General features: G+C 40.9%; 2 protein-coding genes across 3 annotated transcripts in view; both read right to left on the bottom strand.

Annotated features, from left to right (window-relative positions):
* LOC309505084 (uncharacterized protein) overlaps positions 1-17,222 on the bottom strand; it is a 230,053-nt gene extending 212,831 nt beyond the window's left edge. Inside the window, exons 1-5 of one of the 2 annotated variants that reach the window (XM_082178472.1) lie at positions 16,518-17,222; positions 15,499-15,558; positions 15,204-15,287; positions 14,804-14,893; positions 14,373-14,614 (exon numbers count right to left, since the gene is read on the bottom strand). In XM_082178472.1, coding sequence (XP_082034598.1) covers positions 14,404-14,614; positions 14,804-14,893; positions 15,204-15,287; positions 15,499-15,558; positions 16,518-16,618 — 546 coding nt within the window. In that variant the 5' untranslated portion in view covers positions 16,619-17,222 and the 3' untranslated portion in view covers positions 14,373-14,403. The other variant, XR_014208254.1, reaches the window with a different exon arrangement.
* A 2,165-nt stretch (positions 17,223-19,387) lies between these two features.
* On the bottom strand, positions 19,388-23,047 carry LOC309505290 (uncharacterized protein; the record flags this gene model as incomplete). The annotated part of the gene is made up of 4 exons (XM_082178667.1): positions 20,895-23,047; positions 20,553-20,839; positions 19,811-20,006; positions 19,388-19,668 (listed from the first exon to the last, which is right to left on the bottom strand). Exons 1-4 carry the CDS (start codon positions 21,946-21,948, stop codon positions 19,388-19,390), a joined length of 1,818 nt encoding a protein of 605 aa, XP_082034793.1. The 5' UTR covers positions 21,949-23,047.
* Between the last annotated feature and the right edge of the window lie 610 nt (positions 23,048-23,657).

Genomic DNA, 23,657 nt, shown 5'->3' with positions numbered 1-23,657 from the left:
ATAAATGCGTATATAAGATTTCACACAAATAAGTCGATAGAATAAATGCGTATATGACGTGCTGTCCGAGGAGAGGGCTGTGGGCTCGGTAGCCATACTCCCCCGTATTCCTGGTTGTGAGAGAACAAGACAAGAGTGAGGATTCGGGGTGGTGGAGGGATGCTGAAAAACTGTCAAGGAGTGTTAGGTAAGTTGACAGAGTGAATTTGCTTCCTCATGCTGATAGATAGGGTAACGTTAGACATGGTATTGTTTGATGACAAGTTGATATTGTATTGATTATTTGTACGTGCTCCTCCCGAACTTTGTTTATGAAACATCATGTGTAGATTCCGCCATCGCGTCTGTTATAGAAGATATCGACAGCGCATTCATTTTAAAAGAGGAACAGAGAGCCGCGACATTTTGTTGGTTGAAAATATGAATGAAGAACATGCGTCATTTACTCCGTTGCTCTGATTGGTTGTAGGTCTATCCAATTGAGTGCAGAGTTTGTTTTTTTTTCCTGGTTCGGTTGAGACACACCCCATAATCAAATCTCTATGGAGAAGTATCAGACTCACATTCTGACTAGAATCTGAGTATGACGACGTCAGGCTAGGGAATTTTGGTAATATTAATAATTATGACTCATGGTCATAATTCATAAGTCGCATGTACATTTATTTTATCAATTTTCGAGATGACCTTGTTCTGTAACTGTCTGATCATTACAGTTAAGAAGGGGGGTATCCCTTTTTAAACTCCAAGAAAGTTTTATCTTCTGGCCACGAATATCAAACTTTCGGAGTTTATGAATTAAAACTACTCAAGGTAGTCAATATCGAGCTTGTAGCTTAGATCTTGAAGTTTCATTGACTTTTATAAGGTGGGTTTTCAAACACAGAGACAATTAAAAGTATACATGGGTTTATTAATAAAATGGCACACACTAGAGATTATATAAACTACAAACATAAACGTACGTAAAAATGCAAACAAACAAGTAAACATTTAACCGAACAAAAACATAAACATAGCGTTATCAGAATGAAAATGAAATGAAAGAAAGAAAGATATAGAGGGAAGATAGAGGGTAACTTAGTTCACAGACCTAAGACCTAGACACCTGGAACAGCTTTTATAGGAATCAATATACTTGCGAGTGCTCTTTCTGGTCAGGCTGAAGCTGATGCAAGAAGCGAGGATGGTGTCCTGTTTCTGCTGCGTCTTCCGGTGTCGCGGGAAGCTTGAAAGGCTCACTGAATGTAATGTTACCGGAAAATAAAGTTCATCTCCTGGGATGGGAGAGGTTTAAGGTCTTTGTTGCAAAGGACGCAGCTACGACTCGAACATGTGCTCGCTCGATGGAGAAGGCCAGGGCCTCCTCCAGATGTTCCTTTGGAGAAGCGCTGCGCCGAGGAGGAGGGTCAAGAGATATTGAGTTGAGAGTAGGATGAGAGAGATAAGAGAGTTTGGACTTTTATCAGTGTCCCATGTGCCGTCCCCTCCTTCGTGTAGGACGAATCAGCTGTCGAGATTTTTCGAGCGGGAAGATTCCTTTGTCCGGTTAGACACGCCCACTCGAATGAGTCATGATTGACTTTAACTTGAGAGGATTTTCTCCAGACATATGAACTTATAAAACAATGCGCATCACTGAATTCTGCTATCGGAATTCAACTCCGTTAGCTGGAGAGGATTACAGAGATATCAAAAATAGAATATAGGCTTTGTAGCAATGCAAAGATACGTTATTATGCATTTGTATAGGCATTTGCAGTTCTATTAATGTTACAAATAGGACATGCATGCTTTCCTATGGTTTACACACACCTCTTAACACACAAATTTATATATTTAGTACATTTAAGAGTGACTTTATGGGTAAAAGTCCTTTTCTGTAGGGGGTTTCTGTTTCAAAGTCCAGAGTGTGTTTGTGTGTGTGTGTGTTGGAATGTTGCGACCCTGTTATCTCATGCATAGGGCTGGATAGCTCTGTGGTCAAATTTTATGACCTGCCAATGAGCTCGGGTTACGGAATGCGATTCTACTGGGAGAACATTCTTCAAAAATACATTTCAGATCCAAACACTCGAAGATCATAACTATATGATCAAAACAACATTAATCACACATGCATACAGGAAGTTCAGATACAAGTCTGAGTTACATACATTAAAGGATGTTGGTGTGTGTGTGTGTGTGTGTGTGTGTGTGTGTGTGTGTGTGTGTGTGTGTGTGTGTGTGTGTGTGTGTGTGTGGAATGTCACGAGTCTGTGAGGTTGTAAAAGTCACAGGGAGTCCGCGCTGAACTGGGGGGGGGGGGCGACAGACACCCCGGCGCTGGTGAATTATTCCGTGGGGAATTATTAACCAGCGCTGTTTGGACAAAGAAGATGTGTTCGACATCACATGATTCACTTAATGTGAAAAGCAGATGTCATTGTTGCTACAACATGAAAAGAGTTTGCACCAACATAAATGTGACTGCTACTCTGAACGCTTCCATGATCACCAAAGCCAAATGAAAATGTAAACATAGGTCGCACTTTTGGCGTAGGTGCGAGCTCTGGCACACTGTGACGTTGGCTGCCTAAACATCCGTTTGTCTCAGTTTACATGCAAACGAAGATTTTCAAAATCTCCACTCTGGCCGGAGTTTTTAGAAAGAATCGGTTTCAGAGGCGAATTCTCCGTTTGCGTGTAAACGAAGGGCGCAAACGAAGGGAAACGTCTCCGTTTTTCAAAATAACCATGTACGTGTAAACTGGGCCCAAGGCAACACTTAAAAATGTCTTGTGTGGACACCAAGCGGGAAGGAAGTCGACCGGAAGTTGAAGCCGGCCGCGTGCCACCATCTTGTAGCAGAACTTCACCTGCTGTTAGCATCCCATTGACTCCCATTCATTTTGGCGTCACTTTGACAGCGAATAACTTCACATCTGAGGCGTTTAAAGACTCCATTTGTCCATTATTTATTTCTAAAGAAACACAACAATGTATAAAATGCTCCATTACCTTGTAGCTTATGTTATGGCCTCGTAGAAGCAGTTTTTGTAAAAGTAGGCTAAAGATTGCGTCATAACCACGCGACTCTCTGTCGCACAGTAGAGAGATTACCGTATGGACAGGAGGAGAAGCTCGCGGGCAATCGGGAGGACATGGAGGCAAAATGACAAAATAATGAATCAGAATACCTAGCAAAAGTTTCTCCTGCTCCTAGCTCGTGGATACCTCCTACTCACGCTCTCCGTCTCTGCAAGATTCGGAAGGGAATGATTCAGATTTCTCATGCCACAGCCACTAGAAGACAGACGGGTTGCTCACATCACATCTACGTCGTCAAGCTCGGTTTGAGTCTGCGCGTCAGGAACGGAAGTCCAAAAAAATCGCTAAAAATGGGCTTCACTTGTCTCAATTGAGTTCCAATGAGATGGCTCTGTCCACTTCTTATACTGTCTATGGTGGACACCCCTCATGGGTGAGCAGTTGCTCATTATCATTTAAAGAGACATGCACCGAAACGGGTCGCTGTGAACAGAGCTGTTTTAGAGGAGGTAAAAAGGGTGTTGTTTTACACACCCATTGAGGAATTTTAGTATACGTTACACACTTTACATGAAGACCCTAAAGAATCATACCAACTTGTGGAAAATGGGCATCCGATGACCCCTTTAAGAGAGCAAACATACATCTGCATTGCCCTTCATTCATGCTATTTGAAATCTTTTTTCATATTACTTTATCTCTGTCGTATGTTTTGTGCTGTGTTGTACAAATATGTCTCAATTTGAAGGTGTTTAACGTCACGGGATGATGTTGTGAAGCAGTAATTTCCCATTGTCTTCATGAACACTTGTTGAATTTGTGCTGGTCAGATGAAGTCCGACTGAGCATTGAGAAGTAATTAAGATTATTCTACAAACACTTTTAGTGTCCTGGTCCTTCTCCTTCTCCTGTCCCGGTCTTTTGGGCTGAGCGAAGTTTTAACAAAGTGTTGACTGTTTGTTTTGAACATCAGGAGTGAGAGAGAGCTTCAGCACAACCAGATCTAGCCTAGTTTTCCTGCAGATTAAAGTCTGAATTTTTGTCAGTAAATATAGTCAGTAAATTTGTCAGTAAATATAGATTTTGTAACTGACTAAATAGACTCTTTAGACTGGATGTTGCTTTAAGTCTATAACGGTGTCTTGATGCTCGTAACGGTTCAGAGGTGAAGTGAACTGTACATTTTCATTTTTTAAGATGACATTTTTTGAAGAGTTTGTATATAAACAAATCGGTAGTGTTTAAGCACATTTCAGTTGACTACATTTTAATTTTGTATTTGTATTTCAACATGCGTATGTCAAGCATCTGTTGATTGAACTATTCCATGCTGAGAAAAAAAAAACGTTTTTTTTTTTTTTTTTTTTTGTGCTTTAAATGCAAATAATTGTATGTATCTTTTGGCAGTTAAGTATTTTATGTTAGCAGCGTCAGTATAAAATTGCTTAGTAACTAATTCAACAACTATTCCTATTATCATATAACATGTAACAAATAAAATGATAAACAATAAACAGTTTTTTGTCATTTGTAATTGACAGAATCTTCACACTAGATTTCTAAATGTTGGACTAAATAAAACTTCTCAGTTGAATGAACTATGAAACTAGTTGAGCAAACATGTTTTAAAATTGAAGTCAATGGGCCAACTAAAAAAATAATATGTAGCCTATTCTTTTTGATAATATTCAGTGTTGAAATTGACGATGGTGAATGAATACAAACCAATAATATTTTATATTAACTACTAACAAATTATCTTTTTATTTGTGCATAATTTGACAAAAACAGCAGAATAAAAATATTTTATATGTGAAATGTACCTGGTTTTTATGTATACTGTTCACCTCATTTCATTTTGTTGGCTCTTTGGTAACTGGAAACAATAACTTTTTAAGAAATCATTTTCACTTGATAAATAGGCTATTCAAATGTTATATGTTTATTTATTTTAGGTTTATCATAGTTTTACAATGAATTTTCATAGTTTTAGATTGAAAGTCTAGAGCTGGCAGAGTAAATCAAAATCTATATATAAAAGTAATTTAAAACATTCACACGTGATAAAAAAAAAAAAAGTTAATGTAATTGTTTGAATCAACAACTAGAATATTTAAATAATAACCATTTCCATCCTCAGGAGTTCTGGCGCGGCCTTTGTGACGTCATAAGCACTCAGTCAAGAGTTCGGTGAGTGAATGCAGTGTGGAGAAGTGAATCTGCTGCATCGCGCGACATCAGAGGTAGGAACAACTATATTTACATTATTTCGCCATTAGATGGCGGCAAAGACTGTCTTTATGAGACAGTCTGTCAGACGCAAATGACTAGGGTGTCAGGGCACGGGAAAACCCCTTAACTGTTAAAAGTTCAAGATATTGCAGTGGACATTCAAACAGATTTGTATTATGAATATATGACTATATCTACTGTAAATGCAGGTACTCTCGTAATACTCTACTCTATAAGCTTCAATGAACAATATCAATGAGAAGTTTATGTTTATGTTGCTAAGATGGTTGCTAGGGGTGTTGTGCAGTGAAATGTTGAACCATTGAAGCGATCATTGCCGTGTTTTATCTGGAAAAAACCCCACTAACGTTAATCAGAACCAAGGACTGGAACTACCCGTTTTACAGGGACGTGCGGTCAGGGTAGGCAGGGCCTCACCAAAGGAAATGTTGACATTTTTGCATTTATTAATTCCAAGAGCTTTATTAATTCACCACATTATTAATTGCATTTATTTTATTCCAAATATTAATTTTTGTAACAAAAATGTTCAGGAATACACATATAATATACTCATTTTGCCATTGTTTGCTCCTAAAACCATTGTTTCATGCAGGAAATTCAAGGCCATGGCCATTGAGGCAGAGGTTAGCAGTGCCTCTTTGGTCCATAGAACGTAGTTTACGTAGATTTGCGCATGCGCAGTCAGTTCTCATGCTGTCTTGAATTATCAACATTGAGGCAGAGACCGAGCTTGCTTCATGTCATGTGATCCACTCGGTCTCACTCAATCCGCGCTTCCCGATACTTAGCATCTAGCGGCGCCTAGCGTTGGCTGTCAACAGGCCCGGGGTGGGTAATCGGGAGAATCGGGAGAATTCCCGGTGGGCCACTTCACTTTTGGGCCGGTCGAGGAATATATATATTTTTTTTATACACACGTTCTGCATTCTGACACCGTAGCGCTCAGCCTCTGCATGGGTTGTACCATGTGAGGGAGTTCTCCCCTACCCTCCTATAGAGTTGGTTGGGTCCATAGCCCGTCTTTTCCAAAACGTTTTCTCAGGTAGGCTACCGCGGCACCGCCGGCGCCTACCGATAGCTGGGCTGGCCCTACCGTAACGGTACGAGTCAGGGAGGATGGATGGGAGGAAGAGGCCAGGAGGTATGGAAGCATGTTTCTGCCACAGAATAAAACATTTTAAAAGATAATTGCGACTTTTTATCTCACAATTGCGAGTTTACAACTCGCAATTCTGTCATTATTTCTCACAATTGCAAGATATAAAGTCAGAATTGCGTGAAATAAAGTCAGAATTGCGAGATATAAAGTCAGAATTGCGAGATATAAAGTCAGAATTGCAAGATATAAAGTCAGAATTGCGTGAAATAAAGTCGCAATTGCGTGAAATAAAGTCGCAATTGCATGTTATAAAGTCAGAATTGCAAGCCTACCCATGACAAGATTTTCCCGCACGTTACTGCCGTTTTATATAGATAAATATACTGCAGATAATGGCTTTATTGGTAAATGATGTTGTTAAGCATTTATAATTGCAGGATGTTTTTTCGTTGCTATATTTTCGTCTTGATAATTTCTCTTGTTTTAGTAAAAAAAAAGTATTTATTAAATTTTTACAATTTTCAAAACTCTTAGCTAAAAAAATCCAAACTGATCACACTTGTAACCCAGCTAGTCATTCTTTCAAAACCTGATCCATGCTTTCATTACAGTTATGCACATTTTCAGTCCACATAATCAATGTTTCAAAACACAAGATGATTGTAATATGTAACGGAACATTTGGTTTAATCACCAAAATACACATGACCTTCTTTCAGTTTAGTACTTTTAAAGGAATAGTAAACACCAAACAAATAGTTCATGGCCCTGTATGAGTTTCTTTCTCCTGCTGAACACAAAATAAGATATTTTGAAGAGTATCGGTAACCAAACAGTTGATGGACCCCATTGACCTCCATAGTATGGGGGTAAAAAATATGATGGATGTCAGTGGGGTCAATCAACTGTTTGGTTACCGATACTCTTCAAAATATCTTATGTTGTGTTCAGCAGGACAGAGAAACCCTACAGGATTGGAACAACTTGAGGGTGAGTAAATGATGACAGGATTTTCACAGAGATGGGACCAAGTCACACATGTGTAAGTCTCAAGTAAGTCTCAAGTCTTAACCTTCAAGTCTCAAGTTAGTCCCAAGTATTTTTTTCTTGGGCAAGTCAAGTCAAGTCAAGTCAAGTCAAGTCAAGTCACAGGCTATGTCAAGTCAAGTCAAGTCCTGTAGTAGGTCAAGTCAAGTCCAAGTCAAGTCACCTTATTATTGTAATTTTACCTGCAGAATCTGATCTTAATAAAGTGAAAAGACAAGATATAAGTAGCCTAACTGTCAGTAAATTACAAGAATTTGGATTTGCATTGTAAATTCTCATGTTCAGTAAAATACATCATGGAATCAAACAAAATTGTAACTTCATAAAATTATGTATTTTTCACTTCTGCCAACAGTGTTTGAAATGTTTTAAATTGTCAACATTGAGTCCATAAAACAAATAACAGCTTAACATCCAACAGACTCCTCTCTGAACACCTCCCTCTCTCTCTCTCTCTCTCTCTCTCAAACACAGTTTACTTACAACATTAAACTTTGTTACATTTCTCCTCTCTCTCACACACACTCACTCTCACACACTCTCTCTCTCTCTCTCTCACACACACACACACACACACACACACACACACACACACACACACACACACACACACACACACACACACTCACTCATCGTTAGGAAAGATTAGATGAATGTGATCATTTATATTTGGGCCTTTTTTGGGCCTGAAATCGCTGATAAAACCTTATGGCTACTTTAGCTATTATTACATTAGCTAACTACCAACTAACCAGATAACATTAACAAATTGACAAGCACTTACTGGGCAGAATGGCTGTTAATGTTGCATGTCTTGCAAAGCGCTGTTCGTCTTTTGCCATCTTGTGAACAATTCTTGAAGCCGAAAGCGATGACCCTCGGTACCCCTCCGGCTGACATGTTGATGTGATATCTGATCTAAGTGGGCGTGGTGTGCGTAAGGTACGAGAGGGCATGACTGATGATAGTTTCATGATCCAGTCATGACAACGCTATTCTCAGCCTGCGCTCCAGCTGGGTAATCAACTTGATTTTTAAAAATAATTTCTATATTTTATATTCAAACTGAAAACATGATGTGATTAACACTCAAGTCATTCAAGTCATCGTGTCTCAAGTCATGTCAAGTCCCGAGTCTTTAACTTCCAAGTCCGAGTCAAGTCTCAAGTATTTTATTTTTTGTCAAGTCAAGTCACAAGTCATAAAAATAGCGACTCGAGTCCAAGTCACCAAGTCACAAGTCCCCATGTCTGCCTCCAGCTGTTCCAGGAAGAGCTCCAGGAACTCCTCAGGTACGTGCAGAACCTCCTCAAAGTGCTGCAGGATGTAGTGCTGTGCTTTACAGCTGAGCTTTGAGCAGGAGGAAAAGTCCTCCGTCAACTTGCAGATGCCAATGCAGTTTCCTATATTAAATTTGAAATGCTGGGTAAAACTTCATTCATAGCCACTTCCAGAATAAAATTTCAAGAATATCATAGTTACATTCTTTTTTCTGGCAATACACTCATTCATTTTCATGCATTTATATATTTGGACTTAGGCAGTTTCAACCGTATAATGTTGGCAGTGGAAATGATGTATATAATTATAATCATTTCTAGGTAATTTGCACACAATTGCAGTTCAAATGCTTCTTCTCACCTAAAGTAGGAGCTGCAGCCACACATGATGATCTTGTGCACTTGAAATTCTCTGTCATTTGACTTGATGATCAAGTCAGTGTGTTCGCCCAGTAAACGTGCTTCATCAAACACGTCAAAGGCTGTTGCTCTTATGTTCTCCATGTTCTCTCAGGACTGTAAATGTATTCAGTCTTCTCTCCTCAAACTCTGATTAAAGTCTCCTCAGGATTGTGTCTTTGTGGGACTTTTGCTCAGGAGAGTTCTATAGAATGTCTCTGTGACATCATAGTTGTAGAGCTTCAATATATCTTTTCAGTCTTGTCCACATAATTATTAAAGAGTTTTGTTTTATCGATTCCTTTTGAATGAAACATCTTCACAGTAACAAAGATATTAAATTCAGAATTACTGCCATAATAAGTAAAATTACAAATAAATTGGCAAGCTGATTTTTTTTTCTTTTTTTTTTTTACAAATATTTACAACAAACAAGACTTTGAACAGTCACTAAGACACTACAGCTGTATCTGAAATTGTCCCTTATACTGGACCAGCAGTTCTCAACTGGTTTGGCCATGGGACCCACATTTTCCCATGGACATTAATATTATTATTGGTTTTTTTTTAGGAATTTGACCGAATATATATGGTATTATCACGATATTGAAATGAGCGTTTTCAAACAATAACAGGTTTTATATATTACCCAAAAACTACATAAAGTAAACAAATGTTTTAAACTGATTCAAGTGTAATAAAGAATTATAAAGAACAATAGGTAACACTTTACAATAAGGTAAAGTCAGTTAATGCATTAACCAACATTAACATTGAGCAAAAGCTACATCTGTTACCATAGTTATTCTTTGTTAACATTAGTTTAAAAAAAATACAACTGATCATTGTTAGTTCATGTTAGCTCAGGTCCATTAAATCCTTCTGAATTTAATAATGTGTTATTACATGTTGAAATGAACATTAACCAAGATTAATAACTGCTTTAGGAGTATTGTCCATTGTCAGTTTATGTTAACTATAGTGAATTAACTAATAAAGCCTTATTGTAAAGTGTTACCTGTTACAGAATGCAGATCCAGACACAAAGAAATACATTGAAATGTGAGCTTTATTAACAGCACTGAGCAGAATGGAGAATACGGATGAGTATGCAGTTCAAATAGACTTTGAAGAATGAGTAAAGCTTAGTAACAAAGACCTTCCTTGTTTTACAGGTGCAGGAGATCATGGATAGTTGGACGGATGGCTGGATGCAGGATGATGACAGGAGAACACACGAGAGGAATACACTGGAGTACCAACGCTGGAGAACAGGTAAGCACTTCATAGAAACAAGACCAGACAATGATGTGAGACGAGGTGTGTGCTTTTGTAGCTGGCTTGATGATGGTGCAGATGAAGTGCAGGTGTGAGTGTTCAGTACTCTGGTGAAGGTGTGCTGTGTGAATGGCTGATGTGACAGCCTGGCAGATCTGTGACAATTACCCAACAATAATAAAGAATCAGAACATTTGCAATCAATGTGTAGGGCAGGGGTTCTCAACTCTGGTCCTCGAGGTCTATTTTCCTGCAGAGTTTAGCTGCAACCTTGATCAAACTCACCTGCTTATTGATCTTATGGGGACATTTTTTTGGTCCCCACAAGGAAAACAGCTTGTAAATCATACATAATGCAGAACATTTTCTGTAATGGGAGGTTTCAGATTAGGGGATATAATTTGTACAGTAAAACAAATCATTATTTCTATGGAAAATCCCCATAAAACATGAAGTGTGTGTGTGTGTGTGTGTGTGTGTGTGTGTGTGTGTGTGTGTGTGTGTGTGTGTGTGTGTGTGTGTGTGTGTGTGTGTGTGTGTGTGTGTGTGTGTGTGTGTGTGTGTGTGTGTGTGTGTGTGTGTGTGTGTGTGTGTGTGTGTGTAAATTAGTCTACTACAAACTTCCTTAACAGTATTTATGCTTACAGGGCACCTATTATGACCCTTTTCACAAGATGTAAAATAAGTCTCTGATGTCCCCAGAGTATGTATGTGAAGTTTTAGGTCAAAATACCCAACAGATATTTTTTTTACAGCATGTTTAAATTGTCATTTTTTGGGGGCTCAGAAAAACACACCATTTTAGTGTGTATCCCTTTAAATGCAAATGAGCTGCTGCTGCCGCCCAAAGGGTGGAGCCTTACGAGCTTGCGCTCAGAGCCAGGACAATCTCATCTGATAATATCAAAACAGAAACTCTCATTAGTGGTGTTCATTTCGACTCGGAGTCGGGCAATAATGCCCACAGAGCCAGAGAATATATACTGTATGGAGATTGAACAGGTATAGTTTAGCTTAATTATGGTTATAACTTATTTGTCATCTGCTTTTATCCACTATTAATACAAGCCTGCTGTAGCAGACCTCGTCCGAATGATGACCAAAATATACTGATGAGTTCGATTAAGTTTATTGTACATCACACAAAAGATGAAGCGTTAGTTTTACTCCAGAAAATCACTGTAAGAGCAGCTAAATAAAAACAGTATAAGATGTGAGCATTTAAGTCTTATCCAAAACTCTCTCTCTCCCTTTCATTAGCATGGAACATACACAGCGAAGTACACAAAACACTCGTTACAACTAACAGTAAACAAATATATACACACCTTTTCAGTCTGTGCTTAAAGGTGAACTAAGTAACTTTTTTACTTTAACCGAACAGCTTCGGAGTCATTGGAATAGTTATATGACTTATTTCGGGTTGAATGGTGGTCGTCTCGCACTCCCCAAGCGCCTGTGAGCCGAAAAACCACCCTTGCAACTTTGGGCCGGCGGGCGTGTATCGCTTGATATCAGGTCTCGCGTTGTAACGAATTGCTTTATGGCACTGCACTGTGCACACGTACACGTAGAAAAAGGTAACGTTAGATACTGAGTTCTTCACACTTTCGTCATGGCTGAACCGGTAAAAAAGAAGCAGAAAGCTAGGAAAGGTTTGTCGGAGGACCAAAGAAAGAGGAAACGGCAGACTGACCGAGCAAGGAGTCAGACTCGAGTAAATATCGTTCTTGTTGATGGACTAGTAGACATCTTCAGAGCTTATCTGTGCCTGTTCGATGTCCAACGCTTTGTAATGCGTTGTGTCAGGAGGAGAAATAGGGATAGCTCACAGATGAAGTTATTACAGAGGCCAGACAGACTCACGGAGGCGATTGGCATCTCACAACTTGCACTTTATTCCCCAATCGAACTCGTGTAACTGTTTGTCACCCATTCTACCATCCACAGCTTTACTTGATAAACAAAAGTAAGATAAGAATGAGCATCAAACTGAAATAACCCGCATACATGGGGGTGTTCGAGGTGCACATACAATACAGACTACCGACAGTTCAACAGGGCGCGCGCAGCTCTTAAAGGGGCCACACCTTATTTCCACTCATTACAGCCTCCATCCTACTGAACAGGTACCGGTATAGAGGGCGGAAGGGATCAGGCCGTGAGTGCAGAGACGGCTCTGCGCGAGTGGCGACAGTAATATTAAATACAAGTACTCCACAGCGACTCTAGGGGTCGCTGTTTGACAAAAACGGAAAGCTGCATAGTGTGCCTTTAATAAAGTGAAAGTGAAAGTGAAAGTGACACATGACGGCCAAGTATGGTAACCCATACTTGGAATTTGACCTCTGCATTTAACCCATCCAAGTTAATGCACACACATTAGGAGCAGAGTAGTGAGTAGTTAACACACACACACTGCAAACGTGGATACACACACCCAGAGCAGCGGGCAGCCTTTGTGTACCTAAACTGGTACACTGTATATCCGTAAAACTACTCGATGAGCTGTCATAAAGTGCGCGCTTCCCACTTTCATTTCTGCCGTGATCAGTAACGTTAGGCCTGTCGCTCCAGAGACTGTAAACTGGATCACGAACAGTTGGTGAGATCCATCCTCGAGGAACAACGGGAGTAAATGAAGACTGCTATGTTCATTCTTACATCCAACAACAAAAACCCTCAATCACTTAGGAGACATTCTTGTCTACAGCTAGCCTGGTAAAACTAGCTAGCCTGGGCGCTTGTCTGAAGTTTTAAATCATTGGTTACCCGTAAGCCAATCACATAACGTTTGGTTATGACGTGTGTTATGCGCTGGCTCAGCCGCATCGAACTTCCACTGTAAACACATGTATGATGTGAAAACAAAACCATCGAGCGAAATACCGGAGTGAACATGGCTGTGAACGACTTTTGCAGATTATGTGAAGTAAATCTCCGCATCCACGGTACAATCAGCGTCTATGTCACGGCTCTCAGCCCGCCCTCTGTTCGTTGATTGGCCGGCTGTTTTGAGGCCGGAGGAAAACTGAGAGATAGGTCGCTATCTCAGACTGAGTACAGAAGCGAACTGAAATTGAGCGGAAGTACGAAGTCTGACGTAGTCAGGCTAGTCTACAGCTGCTCAAGCGTCAAAACAATGGCGGACTGTGTCCCGCTCCCTCAGGGCGGGTCTATGCTCAAACTGCAGTGTCAATCAACAGTCGTGGGAGGGGCCTGTGCAAAGTGACGTCACATTGCCGCGAATCTGAGAACGGCTTGTTCTGAGACAGTGCTTATGATTGTAACAATAACGACTCGGGGTAAATGTGAATTAGCTCAAGAATATAGGGAATTTTGGAAATATTAATATTTATGACTCATGGTCATAATTCATAAGTCGCATGTACATTTATTTTATCAATTATCGAGATTACCTTGTTCTGTACTGTCTGATCATTACAGTTAACCCTCTGAGGTCTGAGGTGTTTTTGGGGCCCTGGAGGTGTTCTGACATGCTCTGACATTTGTTTTTTTTTCAGTTATTTATAAACATGTTAATGGCAAAAGTGTAAATTCACTCTATATAACACAAACAGGGCTAGCATAATATCTGATCAACATGCTTGTAAATCTTTGTATTTTTAAGAGAATAATGTTTATGCGTGGTTATTTAAAAAAAAATTCAGCAACTTTCTTTTTTTAAGAACACAAAACACATTCTAAATATGTGCCCACAAGACTCTTGACTAATATATGTTGCCGTTTCTAGTTCTGGCTTCAAAATGATGTGAAATTCATCCTGCCTGATCGTTCTCTTAAAACAATACATTGATTTAAACATTGTAAAACAGTTTTTTTTTGTCAGAAGAGGTTTATGCGTGGGAGGGGTAATCGCTCATCAATATTAATGAGATTCAGACCAGGGGTGTGACAGACACTCCCCCAATGACTAATGGGCCATCAAGAGAGGCAGCCTGAACAAAGAGGAGATTCAAAGGTTTTGTTTTTCACAGTTTTATTGTAATTCCTCTATGAGGAGGAACTAAATGTTTTAAATTTGCAATGTTTTAAACTCAGCTGTGGTCCAGGTTCCCGTGCAGGCAGGAATCTCAGAGTCTGTGGAACCATATCAATGTCAGTCTCTGTTTTCCATGACAGAGTAGACTGCTTGTTGCTTGTCTGAATGTTTGTCTTGGCCCTCTTTGCAACAGGTGTCTGATGATCACCATCACCTTTATAGCTGTAAAACAAACAAACAACTGTGAGCATGTTTATTACACAAAATATAACAACTGCATTTCAATCATTATAAGTAACATTGGCCAGATGCAAAGCCATACAGACACATAATGTTTGTATGGACTATGTAAAACCAGAATATGTACAGAATTATACTAATATCTGAAAGAAAGGGAATAAGTGTACTTACTTTTCAGTTGTTCTCAAAACTGAACGACACCTGTCGCGTGCCCTCCCAGTGCGAGTTGCAGGTGAGGGTGAGAGTGATGCTACCACATTCCTATAAAAATAATAATATTAATATTAATAAAGGTTGAACAAAGTACTATACCAGCACATGCATAACTGATGGACAGTCAGCATTTTGGTAAAACAACAAAAATAAGCTCTTTTATACTAACATTACCAATCACTAATTGTAATATTGTGCATACATAACACCACAATTTTTGCAATTGTGTCTGGTAATTGTGTTTTGCAATTGTGTCTGGCAATCCACACAGGCAGGCACATGTACATTTGTAGCATAACTAAGTATATAAACAAAATTGGTCTAACATCTGTAAAATAGTGGGTAAATATGTACTTACTCCTTCTGATTTCTGTCTGTGTTGCTGCGTGCCCTCTTAGTGCGAGTTGCAGTGAGAGGTGAGAGTGAGCAACCTACATCATTCCTTTCAAAAAAAGTTGAAAACTATTATTATCATATAGAGTACTATTCCAGCACATGCACAACTGATGGGCATTAGCATGCTGATAAGATAGCACAAAGAAAAAATATGTAACATTATCAACCAACCTCCAAAAATAAATAAACTCATACAGGCTCATATTGTAATAAGTATATAAACAAAATTGCACAAACATTGGTAAATATGTACTTACTCTTTCTGACGTTCAACTGTGTTGCCCCTCCGAGTTGCAGATGAAGGAGATGCAGCATTCCTGTTTTAAAAAAAGTTGAAAACTATTATAACATAAATATTTCAAAGTATATTACCATTAGTCTATATGAATAACTGATGCAAATAATTGTAGACACGTGCTGTAGGCATATATTGCGTGTAATGGGCCATTACCGGAGATAGCACAACGCAAACATTAACACATTTGCAATTCATCAGCTGGGCATATTTACACATTTCAGCACATACACACATTTGCAATAGATATTTGCAAGCACTCTTCATTTAAATATAAATTACTCTGAATGGAAAGAATGGAAATGGTCCAACCAGTAAAATCTGTAGCCTACGTTTATTTAAAATAGCTTGTCAACTAATTTCTCTGTACTGTAGGCTAATTGGCCTACGTGTTGTAGCCTAGTCATTAAAATTAAATAAAACAATTTAGTTCATATTTAGGTTTAAATAAAATCTTTTTTTTTTTTTTTTTTCATTTATGTTGATTATATGAAAAGTGAAAAGCATGAGTAAGATCATGCGCAATCGCGAGACAAATGGAGTGGGCAGACAAGATTTTGACCATTTCATTAAGTTTATTTTTTGTATAAAGCCTTTCTTTAAAGTGAATTTCGTTTTGTATTAATTGTATCTTAATTTTAATAGTTGTTTCATCAACCAAATGCCTGTATTTAAAACATAAGAATTAAAAATAGCAGGAACTGGAGGCCTCATAAATGAACCCAAACTCATAAGCTTTGCCTAAAATACCAGAGAAATATATAGAAAGCTCGAAATGTGTTATTTTAAACAAAACTATTAAAAACGAAAGAAAACAGACTGCATGAAGCCTCTCTCCTACTTTATAAAGCATAGCCTAGACAATTTAAATATAATTACTCTGAATGACAAGTATGGAAATGGTCCAACCAGTAAAATATGTAGCCTACGTTTATACAAAATAGCTTGTCAACTAATGCAAGTAAATTTAAAAAGACTTACTCATCCGAAATATCCACGGCTGGATCAAGTCGCTCTTCAAAAATACAAACGTTCGTTGTCAGAGTCCTGTTCTTCTTCTGAGGAAAAAGTGAACTCTTCATTGCTATCCAGGACGAGCTGAAGGGCTGTGTGTCATCTTCCAACGGCGTAGGAAAGTGATTGAATGAAACTTGCTGGTTTTAAGGCATTTCAGGGGGCTTTTTACCTTATTTTGCATAGATCACCTCAGCACATTATCTTATGAATAGCGCGCTCTGCGAGTGGGTGTGAACTAATTACAGATAATTAGATGAGACGGGAGAAACTGTACTTCTCTTTAGTTTCATACAGATTACATTGCAGGAGAATATTTGTTTTGAATGTGAACTGTTTTATTTTAAAGTAGAAATTTAAAGCTTTCTTTAGACGCATGTTTCATGGTTGTGTGATAAGTATTCGCTGAGTTTTCCAGACTTGTTTCAGAAAGATTTTTGCGGAGACAGAGTGAGCTGAAAGCGCACCCTGTTTATTTTATTTATTTAAAAATAAAAACAAGGTTTTGATGTTAATGTGAGTGTACACAAAAAAAAGAAGACCCTCTATAGTTTATAATCATGTATTTATTTTATTTATATGACCATAAATGACGGATTTTTTTAAGTTTATGTTGCTGCTATGTGAAAAAAATCCAGCAAAACGCGTGGGCGCATTTCTCGACCTCAGAGGGTTAAGAAGGGGGTATCTCTTTTCAAACTCCAAGAAAGTTTTATCTTCTGGCCGCGAATATCAAACTTTCTGAGTTTATGAATTAAAACTACTCAAGGTAGTCAATATCGAGCTTGTAGCTTAGATCTTGAAATTTCATTGACTTTATAAGGTGGGTTTTCAAACACAGAGACAATTAAAAGTATACATGGGTTTATTAATAAAATGGCACACACTAGAGATTATATAAACTACAAACATAAACGTGCGTAAAAATGCAAACAAACATTTAACCGAACAAAAACATAAACATAGCGTGATCAGAATGAAATGAAATGAAAGGAAGAAAGATATAGAGAGAAGGGAAAAGCTAGTAATTATTACATACAGAAACCTACGTTACAAGACACCTGGAACAGCTTTTATAGGAATCAATATACTTGCGAGTGCTCTTTCTGGTCAGGCTGAAGCTGATGCAAGAAGCGAGGATGGTGTCCTGTTTCTGCTGCGTCTTCCGGTGTCGCGGGAAGCTTGAAAGGCTCACTGAATGTAATGTTACCGAGAAAGTTCAGATTCGTCTCCCGGGATGGGAGAGGCTGGAAATCTTAGTTGCAAAGACCGGCTGTTACGACTCGAACATGGGTTCGTTCGATGGAGAAGGCCAGGGCCTCCTTCAGATGTTCCTTGGAGAAACGCTGCGCCGGGGAGAGGATCAAGAGAAGTTGGATGAGTTGAGAGAGGGATGAGAGAAGGTTTTGGACTTTTATCAGTGTCCCAGGTGCCGTCCCCTCCTTCGTGTAGGACGAATCAGCTGTCGAGATTTTTCGAGCGGGAAGATTCCTTTGTCCGGTTAGACACGCCCACTCGAATGAGTCATGATTGACTTTAACTGGAGAGGATTTTCTCCAGACATATGAACTTATAAAACAATGCGCATTACTGATTTCTGCTATCGGAATTCAACTCCGTTAGCTGGAGAGGATTACAGAGATATCAAAAATAGAATCTAGGCGTTGTAGCCAGGCAAAGATACATTATTATGCATTTGTATAGGCAATAGCAGTTCTATTAATGTCACAAATAGGACATATGCTTTCCTATGGTTTACACACACCTCTTAACACACAAATTTATATATTTAGTACCTTTAAGAGTGACTTTATGGGTAAAAGTCCTTTTCTGTAGGGGGTTTCTGTTTCACAGTCCAGAGTGTGTTTGTATGTGTGTGTGTTGGAATGTTGCGACCCTGTTATCTCATGCATAGGGCTGGATAGCTCTGTGGTCAAATTTTATGACCTGTCAATGAGCTCGGGTTACGGGATGTGATTCTACTGGGAGAACATTCTTCAAAAATACATTTCAGATCCAAACACTCGAAGATCATAACTATATGATCAAAACAACATTAATCACACATACATACAGGAAGTTCAGATACAAGTCTGAGTTACACACATTTTAAGTTAAACACAAAAGGATGTTGGTGTGTGTGTGTGTGTGTGTGTGTGTGTGTGTGTATGTGTGTGTGTGTGTTCTGGAATGTCACGAGTCTGTGAGGTTGTAAAAGTCACAGGGAGTCCGCGCTGAACTGGGGGGCGACAGACACCCCGGCACTGGTGAATTATTCCGTGGGGAATTATTAACCAGCGCTGTTTGGACAAAGAAGATGTGTTCGACATCACATGATTCACTTAATGTGAAAAGCAGATGTCATTGTTGCTACATAATTCCCCCTTTTTGTTAGATGAAGACCGGGGATGGACTTCATCGAACAACAAATTAGCACAATGAATGACAGGTGAATCCTGATGGTCGTGTAGCAGGTGGATCATGATGGTAGGATAGCAGGTGGTCCTTAGAAGCTGAGGATTCAGCTCGATGAGGTTCGGCGTGGTCTCTGACTTGGCACCCCCTTTCCGGGGATTCCCTCTGAGACCTTCGGACACGGCTTTCGTGAGCTTGGCTGTAGATGTTCACATCTCGTTGAGTCCTGTACAGGATGAAAGCCAAGACGAGTGTCGGGGCGTGGTCGGTGACCGTGGAGAGACACAGCACAGTGCCAGCTGCGGTCCAGATTTGGACGCAGGTGAGGTATTCAGGCTGGGCGGTTGCCCATGCTTGGAGGGCTGTGTTGACAGGAGCCATGTTCATGAGTTGGGACCCCCCCCCCCCCCCCCCCCCCCTTCTCAAACCAGAGGTCCAGTTCTGGATCTAAGGTGAAGTTGTAGTTCTTGGAGGATGGGAGTTCCAGTGCTGTCTGGTTCAGTTTGTTTTCGTAAGATGGTACCATGACAGGTCACCAAGGTGTGGGATGGCACCTGTTGGTACTTGAAACGACATACTCTGAGCATGTTGACACGTGTGGCAGTGTCATGTTGGTCGTGAGTTACAGTGGCTGTGTGCGCAGGTGTGTTAGCAAGCCATCGTTCACCTACAATCTCTGCTTGTGTCTCTGAGGAAGGTGTTGCTAGGGCAGAGATAATGAATGTCTTTAGTCAAAGTACACACGTGCGGGTTTGGAACCGAGTACAGTTGTGTGTCGCTTTCGTGGTAGGTTGCTCTTTTAGCTGTGGAAGTTAGGTCTGAATTTCGGCCACAGGCCGTCTTACTGTGACTATGTTTGCTGTTGTTGAGGTAGTGTGCTCTTTCGACGTTGCTGGGTTTGAGTCGAACGTACACTTTCTGAGTGTGGGTCCTGCCTTGGTAGTCAGGAGTCGGGGCTGCTCTCTCCATGCGATGCCGGATGCCGGACCTGGTGAGGTGATGTCCGATCGTGGCTGCTTTCTCGCGAACCACCACAGCATCCTGTTAGAGGCAAAAGGGAGAGAGAGAGAGAAAGGGAGGAAAAATTTCAGCGAGGGTCGTCCTTGGTTGGCTTAGGACAGTCTTTTTGGTTCGCTGAGGTTGGTATGCCACATGCTTTTATGTCCCATGCATGGCTTTTTGGCACATGTGGCGTCATTGTTACGCCTGACCCCCCCTTGTGCTTTGTGGCGTTACAAGCTGTGGCGCTGTGATGGCAACAGGTGCACAATGCGTATTGAAGTCCTGTGAACGCAACATGTGCGTGGTGGCAGACAGCTGTCTGAGGCACTGGTTGTCAGTGAGCTCGGATGGCCTGTGAGGGTGGTGGAGGGGTAAGTGGTGGCATAGGAAAAGTCTGTTCATCAGAGGCCCGCATGACTTTCTTTGTACACAGCGGAGGTAGCGTTAGCGGCTCTGAGGCGTGCAGTGTAGTTGGTAAAGTTCGTTTGTGCTGTGTAATCACTGCAATCATTAGGGTGGGTGGGTGGGTTGTCTGTATGTGGCGCAGACATTGGTTTGGTTACTCAGCTGCAGTTCAGTCATGACCTTGAAGCAGTCGGTGTTAGTGTTCGTTTTCTTTGTCTGTGTCAGACGTGGCTGCACTGTCTTCATCTGTTGTGTAAGAAGACTCGGGCTCACCAGTGTTTTGGGGAGAGTGGTTCCAGTTTTGACGGTCTGGGCTTGGAGTTCTGGACGGCGGGTGGTGCTGGTTCCAGAATCTTTCCGAGCGCTCGGTCCGATGCTTTGGATGAGCACCGTCACCGTCGTGCTGCCATCTGCTGGCCTGGAACGGTGTTGATTCTCTGTGGTAAGGTCTGTGACTGAGGGGTTGTTGGAGAATTTCTGTGTCTAACTCTGAGCAGTGCTCAGAGACGGAGTAGATTGTGTGTGTTTTTACAGTCTTTTCATCCATAGCCCTTTGCTTGGTGTAAGCCTTGTGGGCTAAGTCTCTGAGTTTTCGAGTAGACATGGTTCGTGGGCAGACGAGCACACCGAGATGTTTACTCACGGTGCTATGCAGGTTCCGCAGAAACAAAGTTCTAAAGGTTATATCTTCTTCCATATCTGGTGTGTTGGTTGCTCCGAAGAACGTTTGTCGGAGTCGGCCATAGTAGGAGTGTGGGTGTTCAAGTCGGGCCTGTTTGACGTCAAATGCCGTGATAAACCCTTGGTCTGATTCTGGGTCAGAGAATTCACGGATCAAAGCTTGTCGCAGTTGCTTGTAATCTGCTTTGACAGTGTCTGGTTGGCGATCCAGAAAACTACGCACATTTCTGCTTGAGGTGATTCTTACCAGGTACAACTTGTCCCAAGCTGTCGCGTTGGCGACAGTTTGTAGGTGAAAATCAATGTCTCGAAGATACGAATTTACGCTGTTGTCCCCGGCAAACGTAGGAATGTTTCTGGCCAGCTTGTCAAGGCTTGTGGGAGGAGAGCTGTTGCTGGGGGCCCAATCCGTCTGGAGAGGATTCTGACCCTTTACAGCTCCGCCCCCTTTAGCTTTTGGTGTTTGGCTGACAGGCGTGGACTCGCTGGAAGGGGGAAATGGTGTGAGATGTTCTTCCCCTTCCCGGTCACTGTTAAGTCTGTAAGAATGTCTCAGTTCTCTGCGAACAATGTCAAGTTCGTCTCTGAGATCGTGTCTCTGCTGAATGAGCTGATGGATTTTAGTCTCTGCTCTCTCAAGGAGAGCTTCAGCCCGTTGGAGCCTTTCGTTGAGTTCCTTCCGGGTGTTTTCCTCCGACTGCTGTCTTTGATCTGTGTGCCGATGAAGATCGTCCAGGGCTTTTTGAAGTCTTTCAACTTCCTGTTGTAGCGTTGTGTCCGTCTCGTCCTCTTCCTCGGTCAGGAAGATTAGCTGGTCTAGCCGACTCTGTGTGTTGGCTCGGTCCTTCCGGGCTTCTGTGGCCTGGAGCTGTAGTGCGGCTGCCTTCTGTTCCATGTCGAGGCTGAGCCTTTCGCTGGCCCGGGCCTTGGTGACGAGGTTGAGTGCGAGTTTTCCGAAGATTTTGGCCAGCTGCTCGTGGTCGTACTTCTGGGTTGGATCGTAGGTCTCAAACTGGTCCAGGTACTGTGGGACTGGGTTAGCTCGACATCTCTGCTTACTGTGGTGAGAGAAGCACAGCACACACAAAAAGAGACACAATGCAAGTTTGTTTTAGGGTTAATGAGCTATACTCATACGGGCTATGCCGTTTATGAGAATTTCGGGGCTAACTGATGCCGACAGTTAGCTGAGCCAATTTCGTGGGTATGGATGAAACCCACAATAGAAATTTGGACAGGCGGTAGCCTGGGGGGTCGTCTAGCGACGCCCGCTTTGATCGTCACTCTATTATTCAGCTTTCCTGGGGTCTCTCTTAGGTTCTGTGTCTAAGTGAAATGAAAGAAACAAATCACAACAGAGTGGAGAAAGAGACAAGGTTGAAGGTAGGGAAGATCAGAGGGAAACACAACACAAGGAAGTGAATTGGTCTGCAATGAAATGTCACAAACAATAACACGGGGAGCGTTATTTAACGAAAATAAATAAAATAAGATAAAATAAAATAAAATAAAGAGGCCTAAGCCTTATTAACACTGCGAGAGTTCCTGATCGGGCCAGGAGATGCGTGGGTTATCGGGACAGGACCTCGAAAGAAGGTGTGTCTTAGAGAGAGGAAGGTGGGTCTAAGCACTTAAAATACCCCGAAGGAATAGCTAGTATTCTGTGGTTCATAATAAGTGGATGGGTTCTATCAAATTTTAGTTTACCTGGGGTGAATAGAGGTCATCCAGGTGGAAACCAGCGGGCGCGGTCAGACCCTCCGACGGTCCCAACACCAGACAGAGCGCAGTGTCAGTAACGCCGGACAGATGATCCCCGCCCACCGGAAACCACCAGGGATGACTTTCGGATCACCACAGTGCACTGACTGAGTCCTGCCAATAGATACACAATAAGGGATTAAGATGTTAGACTTAAAGTGAATTAAGGTTTTCTGGTTTCATCAAATTGAGTAAATATGTATGCAGGAGTCAGAGGCAAAGGCTTTACTAAAATAATGATACAATGCAAAGGAATTATGATAACCGATGGGAATAATTATCAGAATAACCTACCCCCCCCCCCCCCCCTTCGAAGAGGCTGGGGAAAAAGAAAAAAATTATCAATGAAATAAAATTCAAATAACAACACAGGCTTGAGACGCAGGCAGAGGGATAGGCCTTGCAGTAGGTTTGTGCCACAAAGGAAGGGGGCGTATTCCTTCTCCGTGGTCCACCTGGTTGTTAGTGAACACAATTTAAATTAAAATTCAAACTAGTTTAAATTAAAATTCAAATAAGCATGCAAGGAGAGGTCCAAATAATAATAAAGAAGAAAAGAAAATTAGAATGATAACAATGGAGTATCAATACTAATTATACAATAATTAAACTAAAACAAAATCAGAATGACTTCCCACAATCCTTACAATAACACTGAAGTTATTAGTATTGATTATAAAATAATCAAACGAGAAGGGTAGCAATGTTGAGACACTTCAATGCAGACTGGGGGTGAAACAGATATTGATACATCGACCCAAGATGGCCACACGGTGGCGTGCTTCCTCATAGGTGGACTATCAATTGACTGAGTGAATCAAATCTAAGCTTTGATTCGAAAAG

This window comes from Leuciscus leuciscus (assembly GCF_965113295.1).
Source record: "Leuciscus leuciscus genome assembly, chromosome: 8".
Lineage (NCBI taxonomy): Eukaryota > Metazoa > Chordata > Actinopteri > Cypriniformes > Leuciscidae > Leuciscus > Leuciscus leuciscus.
The sequence above is the reverse complement of the archived record's forward strand: the minus strand, read 5'-3'. Positions and strand labels throughout refer to the sequence as shown.